This window comes from Gopherus evgoodei, chromosome 3, assembly GCF_007399415.2.
Source record: "Gopherus evgoodei ecotype Sinaloan lineage chromosome 3, rGopEvg1_v1.p, whole genome shotgun sequence".
NCBI lineage: Eukaryota > Metazoa > Chordata > Testudines > Testudinidae > Gopherus > Gopherus evgoodei.
In genome coordinates this window covers 143,117,420-143,140,241 of record NC_044324.1, presented here as the reverse complement: position 1 = coordinate 143,140,241, position 22,822 = coordinate 143,117,420, and the positions used below count along the sequence as shown (strand labels likewise).

At 40.4% G+C, this 22,822-nt stretch overlaps 1 protein-coding gene across 1 annotated transcript in view; it reads right to left on the bottom strand.

Moving 5' to 3' along the window:
• Positions 1–22,822, bottom strand: part of DISC1 (DISC1 scaffold protein) — a 405,341-nt gene that overhangs the window by 21,603 nt on the left and 360,916 nt on the right. Inside the window, 2 exon segments of the mRNA XM_030556889.1 lie at positions 474–591; positions 15,379–15,423. Of these exon segments, the coding sequence (XP_030412749.1) occupies positions 474–591; positions 15,379–15,423 (163 nt within the window).

Here is a 22,822-nt window from a genome sequence, read left to right as displayed (position 1 = left end):
TGAATATTTAAAAAGGAACAATAGCCAGATTAGACATCTATAATCGATTCTGACTGCACATGAACTCGCATTTAATTTGACTAAATAGATCATGTTTGAAAGTGCAGATTTGTGTTGGCTGTTACAAGTGTTCTGCTTTGTGCACTAGACACCTGCAGTGATATGTGTACATTATAAAACTCAGAGATTAGACTGATAGAGCTAAGCACATGACTGTTTAAACATTTAGTCTAAGATTAAATTTATAGGACTTATCTCACTCCTATTTAAGTCTTGTCATTGACTTCATCACGAACTGGATCAGACCCACAGTGAATGAGCACTATGGGAATATTTTAGTAAACCACAAATGTCCACATTAGCTAAATTCACTCATTTCCACCTTACTTAACATACCCAGATCATGCTAAAATAAACTAGTGCTTTACATGAAGCTGGGAGATAAATAGTTAATCTATGTAGCAAAAGGATATGAATAAAACTGTCATCCAAGCTGCAGACTGATGTTTGGAGTTGATCTTCTAATTGCACCAGTTTCTCACTTATTGCTTCACATTTTTCTCCCAGTTCTGCAGAAAATAAGTGGAAATCCTAGGAGTTGAAAAGAAAAAGAAAAGGTGATTGCTATTGATTCCATTAGTATAGTTCAAATTCATAGCAAATTAAGGATAAAATAAATATTTTAAAACAGTAAGACTGGATGGCTCAGGGAACTGGTAACAGGATACAGTGCCTTGCATTGCTAGGGCACTTGTTCAAACCATGGTCCAGTTTGTACTGACTGAAAGCTGTTTTTGTATGATGATTTGGTGACCTAGGTGACATGAAATGAGCTGGTGGTCTCAATCTATCTCCAAGCAGCAAAATACGTCAAGATAATTGTCACATTCAGCAGGGAATTAAATAGTCACTGAGACAGAACTGCCCTCTCACTCCCAGCCCTTCAGTGAAGGGGAATCTTGCACTGCCTATGCTGTGCACGTTCTATCGTTAAACAGACTACAGTCTCTAGGGGTACAGTTTTCAAAACCACCAAAATACTTTAGAAATCAAAGTCCTATTTTTCAAAAGTCACTTAGACATTTAGGTCCAATGAATTTCAGTGAGACTTTCTAAGTGCCTAAGTTGCTGTTGAAAACATCACTTGGGCTTCTAAGTCACTGGTATTTTTCAAAATTTTATTTGAAGGCTATAAATGTTGACATCTCTTTCAAGCACTAAATTTGCTAAAAATATTTTGAAAAGACTAAAAAATCTGGCTAAAGTGTTGAGAGACTTTTTGAATAATTCAGAATTTTGGGTGGGCTTGACATATGTACCATTATTTAAAGTTTTTCATCTTAAGAACACTGAACATGTATTGATCTTACTAACCGGGGTGGCCAACCTGAGCCTGAGAAGGAGCCAGAATTTACCAACGTACATTGCCAAAGAGCCACAGTAATACGTCAGCAGCTCCCCATTAGCTTCCCAACCCCTCACTCCCAGGACCTACCGCCCACCGGCTGCTGCTCAGCACCTCCTCCTCCTCCCTCCCTGCACCTCCTAATCAGCTGTTTTGTGGCATGCAGGAGGCACTGAGGGGAGGGGGGAAGAGTGAGGGCATGGCAGGCTCAGGGGAGGGGCAGGAAGGAGTGGAGTGGGGGCAGAGCCAGGGGTTGAGCAGTGAGCACCCCACACCACATCTAGAAAGTTGGTGCCTGTGGCTCCAGCCCGAGTCGGTGCCTATACAAGGAGCCACATATTAACTTCTGAAGAGCCGCATGTGGCTCCACAGCCACAGGTTGGCCACCCCTGGTTTAGATTAACAGTATTCTGCTATTGCATTACAAAGGAAAGCAAGAAAATATAAGCTTAAAAACCTAGTTGTTTCCCACAATTTTTATTTCAATCACAGTCCATTTTAAAATGTGTAGTGCTACTTCCAGTTACAGGATGGATCAAATTTTGCAATTAACCAGGTTTAGAATATTCGCTATACATATTTCCTTGCAGTGTCATTCCTCATTAGGTGAATGACAGATTGGCAAATTATCATTTTGGAAAAAAAAAGTTCTAAAATTAAATTGTAACAGTGACACACAAAAAAGGCAATTGTGCTATTTTAATCTGCACCTGCATCTACAGTGGGTGACTAGGGGCGGCTCTAGGCATTTTGCTGCCCCAAGCACGGCAGGCAGGCTGCCTTCGGCGGCTTGCCTGCAGGAAGTTCCCGGTCCCACGAATTTGGCGGCAGCCTGTGGGAGGTCCGCCAAAGCCGCAGGACCAGCAGACCCTCCACAAGCAAGCTGCCGAAGGCAGCCTGCCTGCCGCCCTCGCGGCAACCGGCAGAGTGCCCACCGCGGCTTGCCGCCCCAAGCACGCGCTTGGTGTGCTGGTGCCTGGAGCTGCCCCTGTGGGTGACATGGCCAGGCTCGGGGAAAGCAAAGTATACATAAATGGGTGATTAGGTACCAGATCTGAATTTCCACAGTATTGAGACAACCATGGTCATTCACTAACCGGTCAGCCTGAACTATTCTTCTCTTGCTGCATCCCCTACAAATTCATCTAAACAGGTGATGTTAATTTTACACATGCAGCTAGTGTCCTGGCTCTTATATGAGCCTCAGAATCCACAATGCCAGCTGCTGTGATGCTTCCTTAAATCATGGCATAAATAATGGCAAAGGATTCTGAGGCCTATACAGAAACCCAAGCGCTCACTAATAATAAGCTAAACCAGAAATGTCTTCCTTGAGGAAAAATAAACAGGGGGTGGAGGGGAAGCTACAGTGAGGTGGGTGGGTTGGGACGGGGAGCAACTGAGAAGCTGAGGTGACCAAACAGCTTCACTGCCTAGGTTACAAGGTAGACAGGCCTTCTCTTATGCAGCATGTGTGCTCTTCTTCGCTGGGGTGTGCTGTTCAATGTGAAGTATTTTGATTCCCAACTGTATTGGTTCTGTGGATCTTTAGAGTATTGGCATAGTCATCCATGGTGTTACAGTGAATTTATACCAGTGATGAATTTGGCCCATTGTTTTTAAATTCAGAGGCAGGTGGGGAGAAGGTGGCATCTCTCTCTATTGACTGTAAACGTCCTTGTCTCAGAACTGGGTAAAGAAAATGAGTCATCCATCGAGCTGGTAAACTGTTATTCCGTACACTAGCAAGCTCTTGTATGTTTTTTTTAGGGAGAGGGATAACTGGAAGGCTATTATAGAATAGCTTTGTGAGAAGCATACAAGAAAAGATTGCAGCATTCTAAGTAAACTTTAGTATCTCTAATGCTAGAAAAAGAAAAAAGTTAGTAAATCATTGACAGTCATTGCTCTGAAAGTATATCTAAAAATGATGATTACCTATTGAAAGTTCCATCTTTGAATGCCAATTTTTTTTCTAGAGAAGTTAACCAGTCATAAGAAAATTAGATGTTCATATAGCCATCATTTCAAATGTGTCAATGTTGCATGTGTGCACGGGGGGCAGGGGAGGTTGGTGCAGTGATGGTTTGCTCGGTACTATAAAGTACGAGCACTTGATTTAGCTTTTAACTAGGATTTGAAAGCTCTTAAGTGCAGATTTGCTTTGATGGATAAAACCATATGAAGGTGGTTTTCCAAATCAAGCTACCACTGCGGACTGTACGCTTAGGTAAAATAAATTACCACAGTACAGAACATGAAGAAGTGCTGTTTTAAAGTGACATGTAAACAAAAAGCAGGTTCTAGTTCCATAATATCAATATGTTGAGTACTTTATCTGGATCAGATTACAGTACGTTGCTTTAATTAAGGGCTATTAGTATATTAGATTATAGATCGGACTCATGCTGCCAAAAAACTATGAGATTTCCAAGGCTGGTTTGAAAAAAATCATCATTGGAGGCAAAAGTTAAAAAATATTGTGTAGATTAAGTGATTGTATTTGAAAATGTGTGTCACTATGTTTAAGCAAAGTGATACAATAAGGTTGTGTGTTACATTGGGACGTCCCCATTTTCAGATGGGTTAAGTCAAGTCTGAGGTCAGAGTGTTTTCCTAGAGTACTGCTGCATGGCCAGTTTTAGCCCTAATATCAGTCACCTAACTAGCACAATGGCTGAAAGACAGGATTGGTTTCCAGAGTCCCTTGAACCCAACTCCTTTCTAAAGTTGCCTTCATCTGTGCTTCATGGTATACGAAATACACAGGAGCCTTAAGACATCTTAACTGCAGCATTAACTCAGGTGATTGGCACCTAGGTCTGAGCATCTGGGTTTGTCTAGCTCAGCTGTGTCTGGCCACACCGCAAAGCCTTACCTGAATTACTCTGTCCTCAGTGGTGTGCACTTTCCCATGGGTGTTGCTAGGACTGCTGGGGCATATGCCATGGTTTTTGGCACTGCAGTAAACTGAGCTATGGTGTGATTCTTTCCCAGTGGATTGTCAGAGAACTTGTCTGTCCATCTGGGTTCATGGGGTAATTGTGGGAAAGCACTGGAGGACTATCAGCCCTCAAGTGGTTTAGCCTGCATCCACAGTGCAGAATGAATCCAAATGAAAGCCTCCTCTGATTTTAAGCTATCGCCTCAGACAATTCAGCTAGTCCAGGCGAGACAATTGTGTGTGTGGATGAGAGGGAGGTTGAGGGCCATACCCATACCCAAGTAAAAACCTGTGTTAACTCTGCCATGAAGAAACACACTGGTCAATGAAGAACTATTCTGTGTTGTTCTACTTCAGACAAGTTTTACTCTGTTGACAACATAGGTCATCTCATTTTGCTCCAGATCATCTCCTAAAGTCACATGCAAAAGGAGATCTTCCACCACACCCTCTCATTGTAACTATGATCTGTGTATTAGTTGAAGTGGGCTCCTAATTAGACCTCGCTTTCCCTTTTGTTTTCTGATTCAGCAGTTACAGGAGAAAAGGTTCATCTTTTGGTATACCTGGTATTTCTTATCTTTTAGTTTTGTGGGTAGGCAGAGGGGCCCTTCAAGCCCATGTCAGATCTTAGAGCAGCTTTTCCCCAGGAAAAAGGTGTGCCCCTCTTGGGGAAAAGGGTGCACAGACAGACCTCCCAACTGTTCTCCAGGGTCCCAGCTTTTTTTTGTTTTTATAAAAAGTTAGTGTCTAGCTGTTACTTTGTTTTAAAAAAAAACGTGAAAACATGAACCAAGTGTACTTATGCAGCAACGTCTGCCTGAGTCTCCAAAGAGCCTGAAACAGTAGTGCAGAAGTGTGAATTGTGCCATTCATTTCACTGGCTAAAACGGCAATGTCAACATTTTAAACTATTCCACTGCTCAGTGAAGCACATAAGAGAGAAGAGGAAGCATCATGTTATAAGAATCTGTACATTCTACTCGATAAAGTCTTACCTAAAGGATGCAGACCTAACAAACACCTGTAGGGGTTGGAGGGGCATGATTGGTTTCCTTTTTCTGAAATGGGACCCCTCAACTTTAAAAAGTTTGGGAAATGCTGCCTTAGAAAATTCTAATTTCCTTCCTCTTTTTCCACTCAGATGTCCTGTGTCACTCCAGGCTCTGTATATCAATGTAATCAAATAAAATCAACAGTTACTTCAGATTTACACTGATGTAACTAAAAATAAACTCTTTCTCCTTTCCTGTTTGCTCATCCCATACCAGCAGAAATCCTCTTTCTGTTCTGTACCAGCTGGACTGGATGTTTTATCTCTTCCTCTCTTTTGATTTGTCACTGTCATGTCTCAAGTTTGCAGTGCCTGATAGATAACCTGGAGACATTTTCTGGGTATTGGCACTCTTTAGGGAATTTCCAATGTTTCCCATTTAAACTTGAGGTTTAGCTTGAGACTTCAACCCATCAGGCTAGTCAGGATGTCAAAGCTTTTCTTTATTTATTCTTTTGACTGGCTGAGGAGGCAGAGCTTCAAACACCCTTTTAGTGTGACTTCCAGCTCTAAAATGAACTTTAGGGCAGTCAGTTTCCAGATAAATGATGCATACAATCATGTACCCATGTGCTGTTGCAGAGATGCTATACAAAAACTGTCACAGGATGAAGTGCTAGGCAAAGAAATGGCTAATGTTTAAGCTTCCTTTCCTTTTTGAGAACCAGCAGTCCCTAATACAGTGTATCCACGCATCTCGTGGTGATTTAACAGTGCTGTTGGGGAAAGGGAGACTGGTCTCTGCAGATCTGTCGACATACACTGCAAGTGAAGGTGTGACTGTTGCCCCGATAGGCATAGCCACCTTAGCTTTAGGTACAGCTACACTGCATGTGTCTTTTGGCGTCATATAAAGTACACAGCCCCCCTACTAAGGTATAATAGCAGTGTAGCCAGTGAGGCATAGTTTAGGCAAGCAGAGACATACTGAAGGGTGTGGGTACGTACCCAAGTACATACCCTACATGGCCTTCTACTAGCCCAAACCCTACCTCCCCAGCTACACTGTTAATTTTAGCATTGTAGTATCCTGCTGACTGCCTGCAGCTGAGCCTTTCCCCTCTGGGAAAAGACTCCCCCTGCAGGGACAGGCTCTGGCAGCTGGGAGGCAGCGGGGAAAGGCTCTGGCAGGGGAGAAGCAGCGGGGAAAGGCTCTGCCAGCTCCTTGTTGCTGGATCCTTTCCCTGCAGCAGGGAAAATCATACATACCTTGGGTCCTTGGAGGGCTTGTACTCTGGTTGTTAGCACATGCTGAAGCTCATGTCACCACATCTACACTGCTATTGTTACCCGTGCTAGCTAGATTAAAGCTAGTGTAGTATGCCTACCTGTGCTACAATGACACCTTCACTTGCAGTACAGATATACCCTTAATGTCTTCTAAGAGGAAAAGTAGCACTGTCTCCTCCAACTCAGACTCTTTGGTCTGTTCTTATGAAAACCATGAAACATACAGACTCCTGTTTGCTAAGTATTCAGGAAAGCAGGATTCTAATTTCATTATCATAATGAGCAACTGGAAAAGTGGTACAGCAGGGGGAAAAAAAAAGTCCCACATCACACACTATTGTTTGAGTAAGAAACACTATTTTCCACTTAGATTTGGCCCCATTGATCGCAGCAAGAAACCCGCTAACCCCACTTCTCTCTTCAGTCCCAGAATGACTCAGTGAAGTCAGGTTTTCTTTTAGGTGCAACATGGAAAAAAGTGGCTCATGCCAGAAGGAGAACAGAATAAATGTTTGCAAGTTTTCACAGTTCTAGTGGACAGGCTGTCAATCATCTTCTAATAAGGTAAGAAAGTATTATCTGCACTTTACAAATGGCAAAACAAAGGCACAGTGTTTAAAATTACTTGCATGGGGCCACACTGCAAAACAGCAGTAGAGCTGTGCTCAAAACTCGTAACTCCCAACTACTAGCACTTCACTCTGACCGCTATATTTGGTATCAATGGATCGAATTACTTCAGATACATAACTATGTAGTGGGCTTACTTGTTTACTCACTTATACCAGTTAAACCCCTATGTAAACTTCAATGAGTTCAACAGATCTACTCTTAACATACCCCCGTGTAAGTGAGATTAAAGTCAGATCCAGTACATAAACTGCTGCATATTTTCATTTCATCCAGTTTGACTTGTCCATTTGCATCAACGCTAAGAAACACAAACTACATGTATATTTATCTTCATTTTAGCACCCCACTTACTTTTGTTAGCAAGCATGTCTTATAATAGCAATTTTGTTCTGACTCATTACTGCTTTCTCTTGTTGCAAAGAGCTAAATAAAATTTTAAAGAGAGAATGAGCATTCAGAAAGGAATTATGAAGATGTCAAATTGGTTTGACAAGGAACTTTTGAGATTTTTCTACCATTCCAAACAAAAAATAGGCCTATGACAGTATTACTTTTGGCATACCGACAAAAACAATATTTTGATACATCTTTGTATACTGTTCTCAAGTTCATGTGACAAAAGCACCCATTTACTTAATGCCAAATTCTTGCTGCTACTGAGTTAATTACACAGATGTAAATCTGAAGTGAGATCAGAATACACAACATATACTTAGAGGAATGATGGGCTTGTGGTTAAGGCATTGGTCTGGAACTTAGGAGAGCTGGGTTCTTTTTCTAGCTCTACTACAGACTTCTTGTTTGACCATGGGCAAGTCATAGACTCTTTCTGTGCCTTGGTTTTCCCATTATAAAATAGGGATAATAATGCTTTTGAGTGTCTTGTCTATTTCAACTGTAAATGCTTTGAAATAGGGACTGTCTCTTGCTATGTGTATGTACAATGTCTAGCACAATGTGGATCTTGTTTTAGGGCCAGTAGGTGCTACTGTAATACAAATAATAAATAAGGGAAATAGAAGACTTGTAATTCAGCTGTTCAGATGAGGAATTAAATATGGGTTAGTTTGTGGACCAGTCTTCATATATCATTCTTGAGTGACTGCACTTTTATGTTGTTTCTAGGTAGAGCCATAGCACTGTTAATAACTGCTATTTTGGGGTAGGTTGGCAGAAGAGGAGCATATGAGTATTATTATGAAATGTTTCAAGATCAAATATTTGTGTAGGTTTTGAGTTTTTTCTTCTCTTAGCGGAGACCCTGTTGGTGCTCTAATTTATAATACTAACGATTACAACATTTATACAGATGCACTGATTAAAATTGTTTTGTCCAGGCTGCTTCAGCCTGCCAGTCCAGACCTATCCTTCAATAACCACATGGAAATGTGGGTTGACTCTCCTTCCGGGGACAGGGGCATGGCTGGATAGCTGCAAAGTCTCTCCATGGTCAGTTCTAAGAGGGAGGGAGTTTTCTGTTTATGCTTCTCTCAGTGTTGGGTAGGCACAGAGTCAAATCAGGCAGAACAGCTCCAGCTGGTGTCTCACTAGTAAAGCACCAGGTGCAGGATTTAGCCTATAAACAATTAATATAACATCAGTCAACTAACCTGCTCAGTATGTTAAAACAGCTGCCAAAGCAAAGCCCCAAAATATAAATAATTGGAAAAACTGGTTTAATGACTTTGTCTTTTTTTGTAAAATTAAAAGAGCATTGCGTGTTCCAATGTATCTACTTCATTTAGAAGAGTTTCTAAACTTTAATCTGGAAAACACCCCAAAAGGTCTGCAACAAGTACTTACTTGAAATGATATTTTTTCTTGATTTGCATAATGAACAGTGTGTAACTAGGTGCTCTGTACCTCACATTCATAGACAATTAGCTTAAAATGTGTTCCCCATCCAATGCAATTTTGAAATGAAATATTAATGAGAAAAATGTTTAAAAGGGCCTTAAATCCAGTCCCTTATTGCAACTTAATTAGGAGCTTGAGATTGTGGGCACCAGTGAGATGACTGATTGGAAATGTAGGCACAAAAGTACAAATTGGGCTCAGCAATGATAATGACACAGTTTTTATGATGTAGAGAACCTGGAGGCCTGAGGTATCACTAAATGCCCAAAATTTCAATAGGCAACATGTCTACCCTTTGATGCTGTGTATCACTACCCACTGTGCTGTTTGATTTTTTTAAAAAAGGAACATTCACAAACAAGTTAAGAAAGGCACCAACTTTCCAAAAATAATGTCTGAGGTTATTTCCCATCATACTGAATGCTAACCTTGTAGATAAACACTGTACTACAAAGATGGCTACAGATCCTTTGTGTCATTGCTAAATTAAAATTTAGGCTCCTAAGTGAGATCTACTGCAAAGACTCAATTTCTGCTCTATCAGTAGATTAATTTAAAAACTATTCTGAAATAATAGCGTGCAGTTATTATGGATGCACTGATAGTTACTCCATTGTTACGTCAAGTTTTGCACTTAAAGAAGGAAATCAACCTGTTTGTTACATATGAATAATACAGCCCATCCTCCCCAAAATTACAGCACTTTCTCTGAGTACGGAATTAATTTTCTGAGAATTTACAAATAAATCAGATAACTGGATCCAGAATGACAATAGATTAATACTGAGTCCTGTAATAAATTTAGCACCCAGTCAAGACCTATGACATCATAAGGGGGAAAATGAAAAAAAAATCAAATACTTCTTTCAAAATGCGTTTAATTTAATCTGGGTCCACAAATTCCAATATCCCTTACTCATAATCATATGACTACTGCATGGTTTCAAGTGGGTAATGACAACACCCCTGTAATATAGTTTACCCTAAACTACTGAAATGTGTTCTCAAGCTTAACTCCATCTTAATGTAATAATATTATTAATCTGGGTGTATTATCTATATATGGGAGAGAGCGTCTTCTGTTAAAATAAACAATTCCCTCCCTAGTTTAGACAAGCTGTGTCATTGGATACCACATTAGTAGGTCATGAGAAATATACACCAAGGTCTTCACAAGATATGAGTATAAGGCAATGTATTGATTTTTTGGGGGGAGGGGGAAGAGAGGTCATGCTGTAGATAGATAGTTCCAACTGTCATTTAACATTGAGGACAGAGTGCTGAGAATTGTCTTATATGGGGTGAGACAACTCAGCAATGCTCTCAACAAAAGCAAGTATTCTACATTTTCAAAAACAAATCCTCTATTTCTAAATCCTCTACTTGTAAAAAAAGGAGGTAACAGCTAAAAATAGAGAGGGAACAGTGCCTTTCAGCATCTTTCATGCCTAGTATTGGCACTAGTAATACTTTTTTACATGACACGCGTATATATAGGCAGGCAAAAAACACTGCCACCGACACAAACTATTCCAACCACTTCCTGATTAGATCTGCTCTGTGTATACTGCACAACAATATCTCAGAGAAGTAAATGAACTCTGCCTCATGCTCAACACAAATCCTCCTGCTTGCTGGTTATACTAATGCTGCAAGCCAGTGTAACTCTGATAGCACCTTAAGGCTTGTTTGGTTATTTTTTGCACTGACCTCACTTTTAGGAATCTGAATGTTAATGCTAGGAGACAATAATATAGTGAGAGAGATGAAATTATGGTATGGATTTGTGTGTGCAGAGAGTGTAGTTTTTGATGGCATTTATTTTTGTTGTTCCTAAAGTTGTAAGATATATTTGTGGCAGTGGTGGGAAAATTTCCTCAGCTTTCTAATGCAAAGTGGACTTATTCACCTCTCCTTCCCTTTTCAGCTGTGGGTATATAACAGACGTTGCTGCACCTGCATTAGTGTATCAGCATACTGGGCCTTAATAGATCAGAATGTTTTTCAATTTATTTTCTGTGGTTCATATTTTCTTAAAAGCCATTTTAATCCCTACTTCCAGCTGGCAGACATTGTAGCTAAGTGGTACTGTATAAATATATGTTTGGTCAATTCCAGTGCAGACAGCATATTCCCTCTCTGAATTCTAGTTCAGCAGTTTGCATATAGGAATTAGTGAAGTCAATACACTCTTTTTTTGTCTATGTTGTTTTCACCACAAAGTTTCTCTTCGCTCTAGTCTCAGAAGTGAGAGTCCCAGATACATTCCCAAAACCAGCCCTTCCTATACAGTGACACAGTAACAATAAGCAAGCTGTATAGTCTTATCAGGTGCACACTTTGATTAATTTGAAAACTTTCAGCACAAAAAGCCTTAGAACGATTGATACAGAAAACTTGGTGAGACATTTTTCGTCTAGGCTGAATTAGAACTGATATTTCTTTTACACTCATTAAAAACTGTTTGAAGTAATTTAAAATACAAAATGGGGTTTCCACTTTCAGACAGACATTTCAGAAGTGCTGATTTCCCACCACTCAAAAATGAAGTTAATCAGAGCTGTGGGTACTCAGCAGCTCTGATGAATCACACCCAAGTATGTCAAAAAGTACATGAACACTTGAATATATGCTTAAACCAGAGGTGGGAAAACTTTTTGGCCTGAGGGCTGCATCGGGGTTTCCAAAATTGTATGGATGTCCACTTAGTGGAGGCTGTGCCTCCCCAAACAGCCAGGCATGACCCAGCCCTGGCTCCATCTGACCCCTCCTGCTTCTTGCCCGGATGCCCGCCACCGCAGGACCCCTTCCCCCATTCAACCCCCCTGTTCTCTGACCGCCCCAACCCCTATCCACACCACCCCCCGAACTCCCCTGCCTTCTATCTAACCCCCCTGCTCTCTTACCGCGCTGCATGGAGCGCCAGTGGCTGGCAGCGCTGGAGTCACGTTGCTTGGACGGAGCCAGCCACGCCACCATGAAGCACAGAGCACTGGGTCAGGCCCAGGCTCTGCAGCCCCATCACCCAGAGCATTGCGCTGGTGGCACAGTGAGCTGAGGCTGTGGGGGAGGGGCTGGGCGCTAGCCTCCTGGGGAGGAGCTCAGGGGCCAGGCAGGACGGTCCCGTGGGCCACAGTTTGCCCACCTCTGGCCTAAACCATACATAGTGTAATCTCATACCATACTCAGACAGTGAGTTATCTAGCCACACAGTGGTCAAACTACACAAAGAGAAAACATTTCTCCATGTTACACATCCCTTAATGTGAGAATCATTGCAGAGAAGAGGGTAGGACTGACTACTGAGAACAGGTCCAAATTCTCTCTGTGCATAAATGTACAACACCCAGGATAGTATGTGCAGAGCAAGCATCAATGTGCAAAACTGCATGCATCTATTCAAGAAACCACCACAGCTACACTAACCATTCTCATGGTCTGTGAGTGACATGACTACAATCTATCGTACTTCAAAAAAATACTGGACAGACGCAGCAGTGGTTCACCATCCATAATGGGCAGCAGAGAAAATAGTTTGTAAAGCTATCACCCCATTACCGGTGATGAGTGACCACCCAGCTACAGCAACCACACAAGCTGTGCCCCAACACTGACTACTGCCTTGCAATTCGGTTCCAGAGATACCACATCATGGGAAACTCTGGCTCACCCTCTGTGTGCCACCTTTGGGTCTGGTGACTTAGTTTGGATGTGCAGACCAAGATGAATAGTGGGATGGTGTGGGACTGTACTTGTCTGTGTTTGTATGTCAAAGCCTGAGTGTGTCTTGTGTGACTATTGGACACAAGAGATGATCACTGCTTGTGCATCTCACCCTGCAAACACTTCACTCTGTCAGAGCTCTCTGCATGTCTGAGTGACAGGGATTGGTATGTTCTGGCATACTGGTGAGAGGAGATGGGCTATGTGAAACATAACACAAGCAAACTCCAAAAGGTAACTAGGAACACAGCAAACGATGGCTTATCATACATGCTTTAATTCTTGCCATCCCATCAACCTTTTGCCAAGAATGAAGCTCCTGCGTGGGCATGTGGGGGTGTTCGGGAGCTGCTTCAACACGACAACATGCATCAGAGCTGCTTCTTATGTGCAGTGACTCAAGTACTAAGGTTCCCACTCAGGTTCTTTGCAATTACATCACACCTTACAACCACATCTTGCATTTCTTTAGCTCAATCAGCTCTATCTTCCCACCTCCTCTGCAGTGGTATGGAATGCTGCATGTTGTGGCACATGGGCATGTTAATTACTGCCAAAATCATGCTGCAACTCTGACCATTCTGTCCCCTCATGTTCTTTGTGTTACAGTTGTTGAAGAACGTTCTTGGAAGAGCATCCACACAGATCTATATCTTTCTGCTGTCCTCCAGTGTTCAGTCATACAAAACACCTTGCCATGTTCTGTGAGAGAGCAGATTCCCATCTCTTATCATCTGTATTCCCTCTGTCTGAATGATACAGTATTTCTGGGCTGGGCAGGCTTTGAATATGCAAGTGTACTACTACTACTACTACACTGGCTTCATTTAATGTACCTGGGATAATTCCAGTTCCTGTTGTGAGATGTTCCTGTGGGTAATGTCATCTACTGGTTTGCAAGTGATAATCTGCACTGGGCCAGAACTTTTCACAGAAATTGCTTTCTGATGTGCACATCCATTTGTGTAAAGAGTCAGCATAGCTGGACATGATTTGCAGGTGGCTCACAGTGTAAGTAATTCCTTTTTCTACCTCTGTCTAATCACCACGATCCAGGAACTGTCCTGCAGCTTTCTGTATCACTGCTGTGTATTAGTCTGCTGGAGGTGTTTACATTCTGTATTGCAGGCCATATGCTGCTTGTACTATCTTGTAAAGATTCTGCTATCTTGGCAGCTGCCTGTGGCTGATGACTGGACACTGTCCATGTACCACTGTTGTCATTCTTTTCTGACAACAGGTGTTTTCTCTGTCTTGGTGCCTGTGGGATTATGTACTCCTTTTGTGTGTCAGCACTGTTCAGAGGCATATGCATGGCTTTGTCCTGATTCACAGCTGAGGCCAATGGCATGAGAGGCAGTTTTCATCATCTCAAACTCATTTTTTGCTTAGATAACCTTCATCCCCAAAAGCTTCTTTCTGCGCATGCCGCCATCATGCACAGCTGAACTTTCTCCGGCATATCCAGTCTCATGGGTGTGATCTCACAGTCCGCCTGTTCACAAAGACAGTAATTTGAGTTCGTCTCTTGAGGTAGAGTATCTTGCCTGGATTTTTCCAGCTTCTATGCAGCCTTTGGATTTAACTGGTGGTAATACATAGTGGCAGCTTGTCCAGGTGGCTACCCCATATTGCAACAGTTCATTTTTTGAATTTGCATGGCTGGGCAGCAGGGGGTACATATACTCATATATACTACTATGGAATGTGAAATAAGGTTTACTTCCTGTGTAATTAATTTGCTTGCTGGAAGTGGTGCATATCAATTAAACTTTCTCAATCTGTAAGCTTCAGCCCAAGGTATCCCAATGTGGAATTGGGCCATGGTGAGTTTATACTACTCTCAAGGGCAATAGGTGTAACTACAGATTTCTTATCTGACCACTCAGTTTATAGCCAAAAAGAGGCTGTCCTCCCATTTATTTTTGACAGGAAATGTATCTCAAACTACTTCATTATTTTAGACTTTGCTCAAGGATACAAACTGTATGATCTGACACCTTTATTTACAAAATGATGGCAAAACAAGATACCAAACATCAAGGATTTGTATCCAGATAACATTTATATTGAATATCTATTCTCCAAACATTTATATACTTCTGAAAGGAAAAATAATTTGTTCAAAGGGATTCAAATAGAACAACAAGGTGTAGTATAAGTAGAAGAGGAAACAAGCATTATGATTTTGCTCCATGTTAAAATATCATTATTGTCGTACACTAGAGTAAACTAATTATCACTAGCTGTCTATTTCTCTGATGCATTAATGCTATTTCTTACATCTGTGTTAAAATCACTGCCTTAGGGTCTGATCGTGCTTCTCCTGAGGTCACTAGCGGTTTTCCCATTATCTTCAATAGTGAAAAGATTGGTCCCTTCATTTTGGTTTTGGCCTTGCTTTCCTAAATATCTGCCCCTTATTCTGCAATTTTCACCTAAAGGTGAAAAAGATGTATCTGTTTTAAAGGAATCCCAAGGAAGTTAGTACAATTTCCCCCAATCCTCTTATGTTGTCTAGAAAGCACTTACCTCACACAAATGATCATCTGTACCAAATGAAATATCCTCCACAACCTGTTAGGGATATGTCATAAGATAAACATAATACATTATGTATAAACACGAGGATTTTAATGTAATTGTGCAGCAGCAGTATAGCATAGTAAAAATTACACAGGCTGAACTCTTATATTGTTTTGCAGCATAAATATAAAGAGAGAGGATAGAAGTCAACAAAGGAGAAACCTGAAAGCTATTTTCCATAGAGCTGCTGGAATAGCAGCCAGGCCATATTTCAGGCTAGTTTCTGTTATAAACAAGCGTGATTTTTGCTCCTTCCCCTCAAATCTACAAACAAACAAATATCGTCTTCAAAACCAGTAGATGGAATCTTCTATCAAGTTTGTAAAGAATAGTATAAGTTCAAAAAGTGTATGTGGAAAGCAAAACTTGTTCTAACTTTTTTTAGCCACTCTGTAACAAAAAGCTGAAAGAATGAGAGAGGTGAAATGTAGATTATTAGATTTATTTGGTGAATATATTGTACAAAGAACCAACAATTATCAGATTAAACTCTAATTTATAAATTAAGATTCTCAGCCCCAATCATCTACATGACACTGCACAAGTACATCCTTGTGCCAGTGCAGCGTCCCACTGATGTCCCACACAGGTACCATAGCCGGCACATACAGATTCTTTTACAGGCATGGAAGACTTCCCTGAACTGATCCATAAGGCTACTATCTTCACCTTCTTCAAGGCACATTTCTACTATGATACAAGAAATTAGAAAATATTTAAATAGATAGGCTGAGAGGTAGCTGGGGAAGTCATGAAACTGTAAAATTAGATATTAGTATATCACACACATACTATTTTTAACTCTGTTCAAGTGAGGGCTACAGTTAGTGTTTTGACAAAGCAACACACAGTATCAGAGACCTGTATATAGGAAACAAATGATAAAACAGAGAATATTCTTGGTGAACTTTTCAGAACTTCACCTCTACAAAGAAGGGAACTCTGCAAAGACATTAACTCTGTCTTCAGTTTTTGTTTGTTGGTTATTGCATTTTTTGGTTTTTACAATATTTCATGTTCTTGGAAGGATTAAATTTTATGAGATACAGATGTCTTCATTAAAAAGCTAGTGTTTACCCAGAGATAACACACAGTGGTATCTGAAACTTTTCAGTATTTCCTGATGGTTAGACTAGACAATGACATCGCTGTGTAGTAAATGTGGGTAAATACTGGCTGTACAAGGGTGACCTCAGCACTGTATATAAGCCTGTTGTTACAGAATCCCTTTGCAGGTTGGATTAAGGATATAGAAAACATACTCAAACACTGACCTTCACTGATGCTCAATGTTGACATTTAAGGTAGATAAATTTAAAGTCTCCAAATGATTTTTGAATCTCTACAAATACAACATTTAATTAAACTAATATGAAAGTACATTTTGTTTAGATTTCTAAAAAAGTGTTGCCCTTTGCATCTGGCACATTTACTTCCTGGATCAGAGGGTACTTTAATCTATGGTAATGTGTTGCATCCCACTGACAAAGGCTTTATTGCTGACTGCTATCACCAAATTCTGACAAACACTATATCACATACAGTTTTGACTTAATTTTTAACATTTGTCATTTTAAAAGTATACTGTTGTCATTTCTTTTTTAGTGAGAGTCCATTTCAATATCACAGAGTATTAATATCTCAAACATAGTTAATCAAACAAAATGCTGTGTAATTATATAGCACCTTTTCAACAAGGATCTGAAAGCATTTTACAAACTTTCTTTACAGATGGGAAACCTGAGGTACAGAGAGGAAAGGTGACTTGCTCAAGTTCAAGCAAATTAATAGCAGAGCTGGAAGAGAACCTGGCAACCTGATCTCTGCTCTAACAACACACACTCTGTTTCAAGCACTGAGATGGAATTATACATGTTACAAATGACTGATGTGGTAGCTACCAAGCATGTTGGCTTACCAAAGGTAATACTACTGCATTTTGGTTTTTTTACCTTGAAACTTTAATCATCTGAATTCTCTTGAAATCTAGTAGGTGTTTCCTTCCTTCATAAGGTTAAAGAGGGAACACTGCACAACATGCCAGAAGAAGAAGAAAAAAAGGACAGGTCAGGAAATGAAACATGAAGGTTCGTGGGTATGCATGATCGTAGGGATACCAGGTGTTAGGGAGGTTTTAATACACACAAATCTACACAGATATTAGTTGTCAGCAGTGCCTCTGATGTTGCTTACTAGGAAAATATCAACAAACAAAAGTCAAAGCAAGGACACACAAGGAGAGATGCAATGTGCAGATGTTAATATCTTGAGAAATGAAGTGTTATTGTATATAAGGCCGAGTAAAATCCTGGTATAATTCAGAAAATTACCCAGAAACAAACTATGAAAAAAATTCCAACCTCCTCCACTTCTAAGAAACCAAAGTAAAAATACCTGTAGTCAATTTAGAGCTACATAAAATTTTAAGGAACAAATCTAGGACCTACTGGGACCATGGCAGAATCACACCCAATTGCCATGATTGGTTTGGTTCCTTCAGACTAAAGGTGGCTCCATGTTGTTCTTTCTTAATTCCAGCAAGTTAATTTTGGTTCCTGATAGAAGAACCATACCTGAAGTTGCCAGAATCTGTCTTGGCTCTGTCTGGTGCAGGAGTACTTTGGCTTGGTTCAGACTGATTAGTGTTGTTTATGGATTTGTTCCAATGAGTTAAAGAAGACTGCTGTTCTAACTAGCTGTTAGTAGTTCCTATGGGGTGCCATTTATTCTCAGGTGTTTTTGGCTGTTCCAGGATAATTCTGGCTGGTTCCATCTGATTTAGTTCTGGCAAAAACCAGTAAAGGTGCTTTTACCAGCAGGGTTGTCATGGATTATAGATGTTTTCCCAGCTCTGCAGTTGGTTTTACAGGGGAAGTTTGTCAGATATGGTTATTCGGTGATGCCACAGGTAGTTTCAAGAGTGCTTTGGCAATTTTCAGGGAGTTTATTGTCCCATTAAACACAGGATATTTAATTTTGAGTTCTACATATGCAGGTTAAAAAGAGAATAGTATTTGTGAGGATCACTGAGTCTTCAGTGTAAGTACAACTATAATATTCCAATTGTCTTAAGAAATACAGGGATAAAGCTGTCAGATAATAAACTTATGATCACACAGGAAAGTAAGATATCTAGAACTCTGAAAGCATGCAAAGCCTGAACGATCATGACTGAGCACGTGATATTCTGTGATCTACTGAGAATATATCTTACTTTAAAAATAATAATAAAATAAACAAGTCTTTATTGTCAAGGAGCAAATCCAGCAGGATCATGAATGCCTGTCTGTTCCCCTTCTCCTGTTTCAAACCTCTTTTTCATTAAGAATAGTCTTTAAATTTTTAATGAAACCTGTGAGCAAAATATCAGAGGGTAGCCGTGTTAGTCTGGATCTGTAAAAGCAGCAAAGAATCCTGTGGCACCTTATAGACTAACAGACGTTTTGGAGCATGAGCTTTCGTGGGTGAATACCCACTTCCTCAGATGCATGTAATGGAAATATCCAGGGGCAGGTATATATATGTGTGCTAGCAAGCAAGCTAGAGATAACGAGGTCAGTTCAATCAGGGAGGATGAGGCCCTGTTCTAGCAGTTGCTAGCACACATATATATACCTGCCCCTGGATATTTCCATTACATGCATCTGAGGAAGTGGGTATTCACCCACGAAAGCTCATGCTCCAAAACGTCTGTTAGTCTATAAGGTGCCACAGGATTCTTTGCTGCTTTCTGTGAGCAAAAGTTAATCGTATGTAAGGAAATTGTATTTATAATACATCGCCATGAACCCAAGACCCAGTTTACAATAATGTTTTGTCAGAAATAACAAGATAAATGACTGGAAGTGAAAGTATATGAAGTAGTTATTGGTAATACTGACAAATGAACCACTAGAATTCCAGCCTTCAACCCCTCACTCATAACATTTCAGTATAAAGTGGAACAATTGCCAGGCTGCCAGTGTATGTGTGTGTGCATATGTATTATTATATCCTTTCTGTCATGGTTTTGAATCTAACAATTCTGCAAGCTCCAAAACAAATGATGCCTCTGTTCCTTTTTTTTTTGGAAAGAAGTTAATATTCTTCAAAGGATACCACTCTTTTTTTGATACCCATAGCCTAGAACAGAGATAAGATAGTTAAAGGGGGTCACCCCCATAAAAGTGAGCTCAATCTTATCAAAATATATATCTTAGAAGGACTCCATAAGGACTCAAAGAATACCATCAAATAATTTGGTAAATGCATGTTCTTCCTTAAGTGAGTATCTATAATCTCCATCCCTTGTCATATGATAAATTATCATGTGGTTGATTACTAATGATTATCATTATGCTGTTCCCTAAGAGATACCTTAAAACCCTTTCAGTGGTCAAATGAAAGAGTAACTAAAAAGTATACAACCTATTTAGCCATAGACAGAGCTATTTTTAAACAACCACAAAAGTTCCACAGTTATACATCATGACATAAGGTTTAAATGCTGGAAAAGAAATGCCAGACCTCTTAAGAAAGTGCATTTACTGATCAGAGGACTTGCTTCCTTCCTTTACCCAGTTTCTCTTTCTTAAATTATTGGCATGGCTATAGAAAGGTGTAATGTTTTTATTAAATATTCCACCCCATAACTGGCTGTTAGGAGGTGTTTGTGAAACATATACTGCACAACATTCCTGTTCAGATGCTACTAGCCTGTTATGCTACTGTCTAAACCACAGCACCAACTGAAAAAATCGTGGTAAAATTTGTTTTCAGTCTTGTAGCTGTCTTGGTCCCAGGATATTACAGATTATTGTAATGAGCCAGAAGAAGAAGAAAAAAAAATGTGAAAAGCACCTTCAAAAGATGAGTCTGGAAACTTAAGTTCATAACTCTGCTAGACAACAAAAAATGTGGATTGAATAAAGACACTGGATTTATAGCTCATTACAACAATCTGTAACCCACTAACCTTCCTTTGTCACACAACTGTAGAGGTGTAAACTATACACTTCACCTTGAATGGTCTCTTGCAACAGGTGTTAACTCCTTATCTATTCCACCTTGTATTTAGCTGTGATATTCTGAGTACCTTTCCAAAAAGAGCTCCGTGTAAGCTCGAAAACTTGTCTCTTTCACCAACAAAAGTTGGTCCAATAAAATAAATTACCTCATCCATTTCGTATCTCTAATATCTTGGGACCAACACAACTAGCACAACACTGCAAACAACCAGGAAAGATATCAGATTTCACTGTCTGAAATGGAAATTCCACAACATGAAGAAAAAGGAAACCAAACTTAACAGCGTCCTCTACTTCCTGAGCAAATTTAAGAGGACTCCCAGAGGACTAACCATCCATAACCCTCTGACCACTTAACTACACGCAACTCTAAATATGCTAAAGAACTCTGCAGAACGACTTCAGAAAAACTGAGGAACCATCTCCAGCACCTCACATATTCCAGAAGGGACGCTCCTCAAATAAGAAATCATCACATGCTCCCATATGCTGAAAAGAAAAAAAATCAGGAACCCTACCTGGAAATCATGCAAGAAAGCCAAAACAATTGTAACCCCACCCCCACTCCATCCACCACAAAACCAAAAAATGGAAATAACTACCTATAGAAAAATGGAAATTCACAACCTATAGAACAGCACTTCCAGGAGAAACCATGACATCAGGACCCACCAGATGGATACTAGGTGACACCCCAACATCATCAACTTATCAAGGCTACCTTTTACCAGAGCTGAATTATCTACTTTCCCAGGGACTGAACTTCTGCCCCACCACAGAATTTGATACCATACTAACATGTGAGAACTAGAAGAATTATTTCACTGATTCTTCCTCAAAGAACTAGTTCACAACAAAGACAATACTGTTCATAGTATTGTCCCCAGTGATGGTTATAAGAAAAAGGAATCATCTGACTGGAAACCCCACAGTGGATGAAACCACACACTTGATTGCTTCAAGGAAAAATTGGACTGTGAAATCCCAAAACATCATATCCACTACAATCTCTCCATTGCGGAGAGGACAGCTATACAGTCCCTGAAATCCAACCACCAGATAGTGATCAAACCAGCAGATAGAGAGACATCATAATCCTCAAATGTGATGATTATGTCAATGAGGCCAACCGACAACTCTCTGATGCCACCTACTATAATAAAGTAAGAGAAGACTCCACACCACAATTCACCCAGAAATGTAAGGATATCCTCAAATCCTTCTCAAAATAACTCCGAGAGAAACTACAGAACCTCATACCCCTTGAATCCACTCCAAGGACCTTCTACATGCTTCCCACTATACACAAACAAGGGAACCCACATAAACCCATCATATCTGGCCATGGCATGCTTACTGAAGGAATATCGGGACTCAGAGAAACCATCCTCAAACAACTCACCACTCAAAAGTCCAGTTTCCTACAGGACACAACTGATTTTCTCCAGAAACTCTGCAACATTAACAGCCTCATTCCAAACACCATATTGGCACAATGGATGTCACCTCCCCATATACCAACATCCCTCACAATGAGGGAATTGCCTCTTACCTCAAATATCTACAGGACAATGGACAACACTCATATCCACACCAACCTCACCCAATTCATTCTCACCTGAAACATTTTATGTTCAACAACACACACTTTTCCCAGACCATGGGCAAGGGTACTAGGATGCCTCCCCAATATGCCAACCTGTTTATGGACCACCCCAAAGAATAAATTTTGGAAAAATGCATCATGAAACTAGTGATAGTCCTGGGATACATCAATGATATTTTCATCTTCTGGAGAGACAATCTAAACTCCTCTGTAGATTTCCACAACTTCAACAACCACTACCCATCCATCAAACTCTCTCTATAACACTCCCGCACCAGCATCAACTTCCTGGACACCATGATCAGCTTCAATAATGGAACCATACAGGAAACTACATATGAAAAACCCACAGATCACCACACTTACCTTCACAGATCTAGTAACTACCCCAAATACCAAGAAATCTGTTATCTACAGCCAGGCACTCAGATACCAAAGAATATGCTCCAAGGAGAAAGTCCAGGATATGCACCTTAATGCATTTAAAACTGCCTTCACCAAACAATGACACTCCAACAGAGAAATAGTTTGCATGATTAAATGAGCCATCCAAATATCCTGAGACAACCTGCTTCGATACAGGAAAGAAAACCCCTTTGCCTGCACATCTGTACTTATCACCTATCACCCCACCATGGAAACCATACAGGGTATTACAACCCATACTCAATGGGGACCACATCCTGAAAGAAATCTTTCCTCAAACCCCTCTTCAGGACTTCAAACAATCCTCCAATGTCGCCAGTATCAGCAGAAATAAGTTCCCCCCAGAACAGGA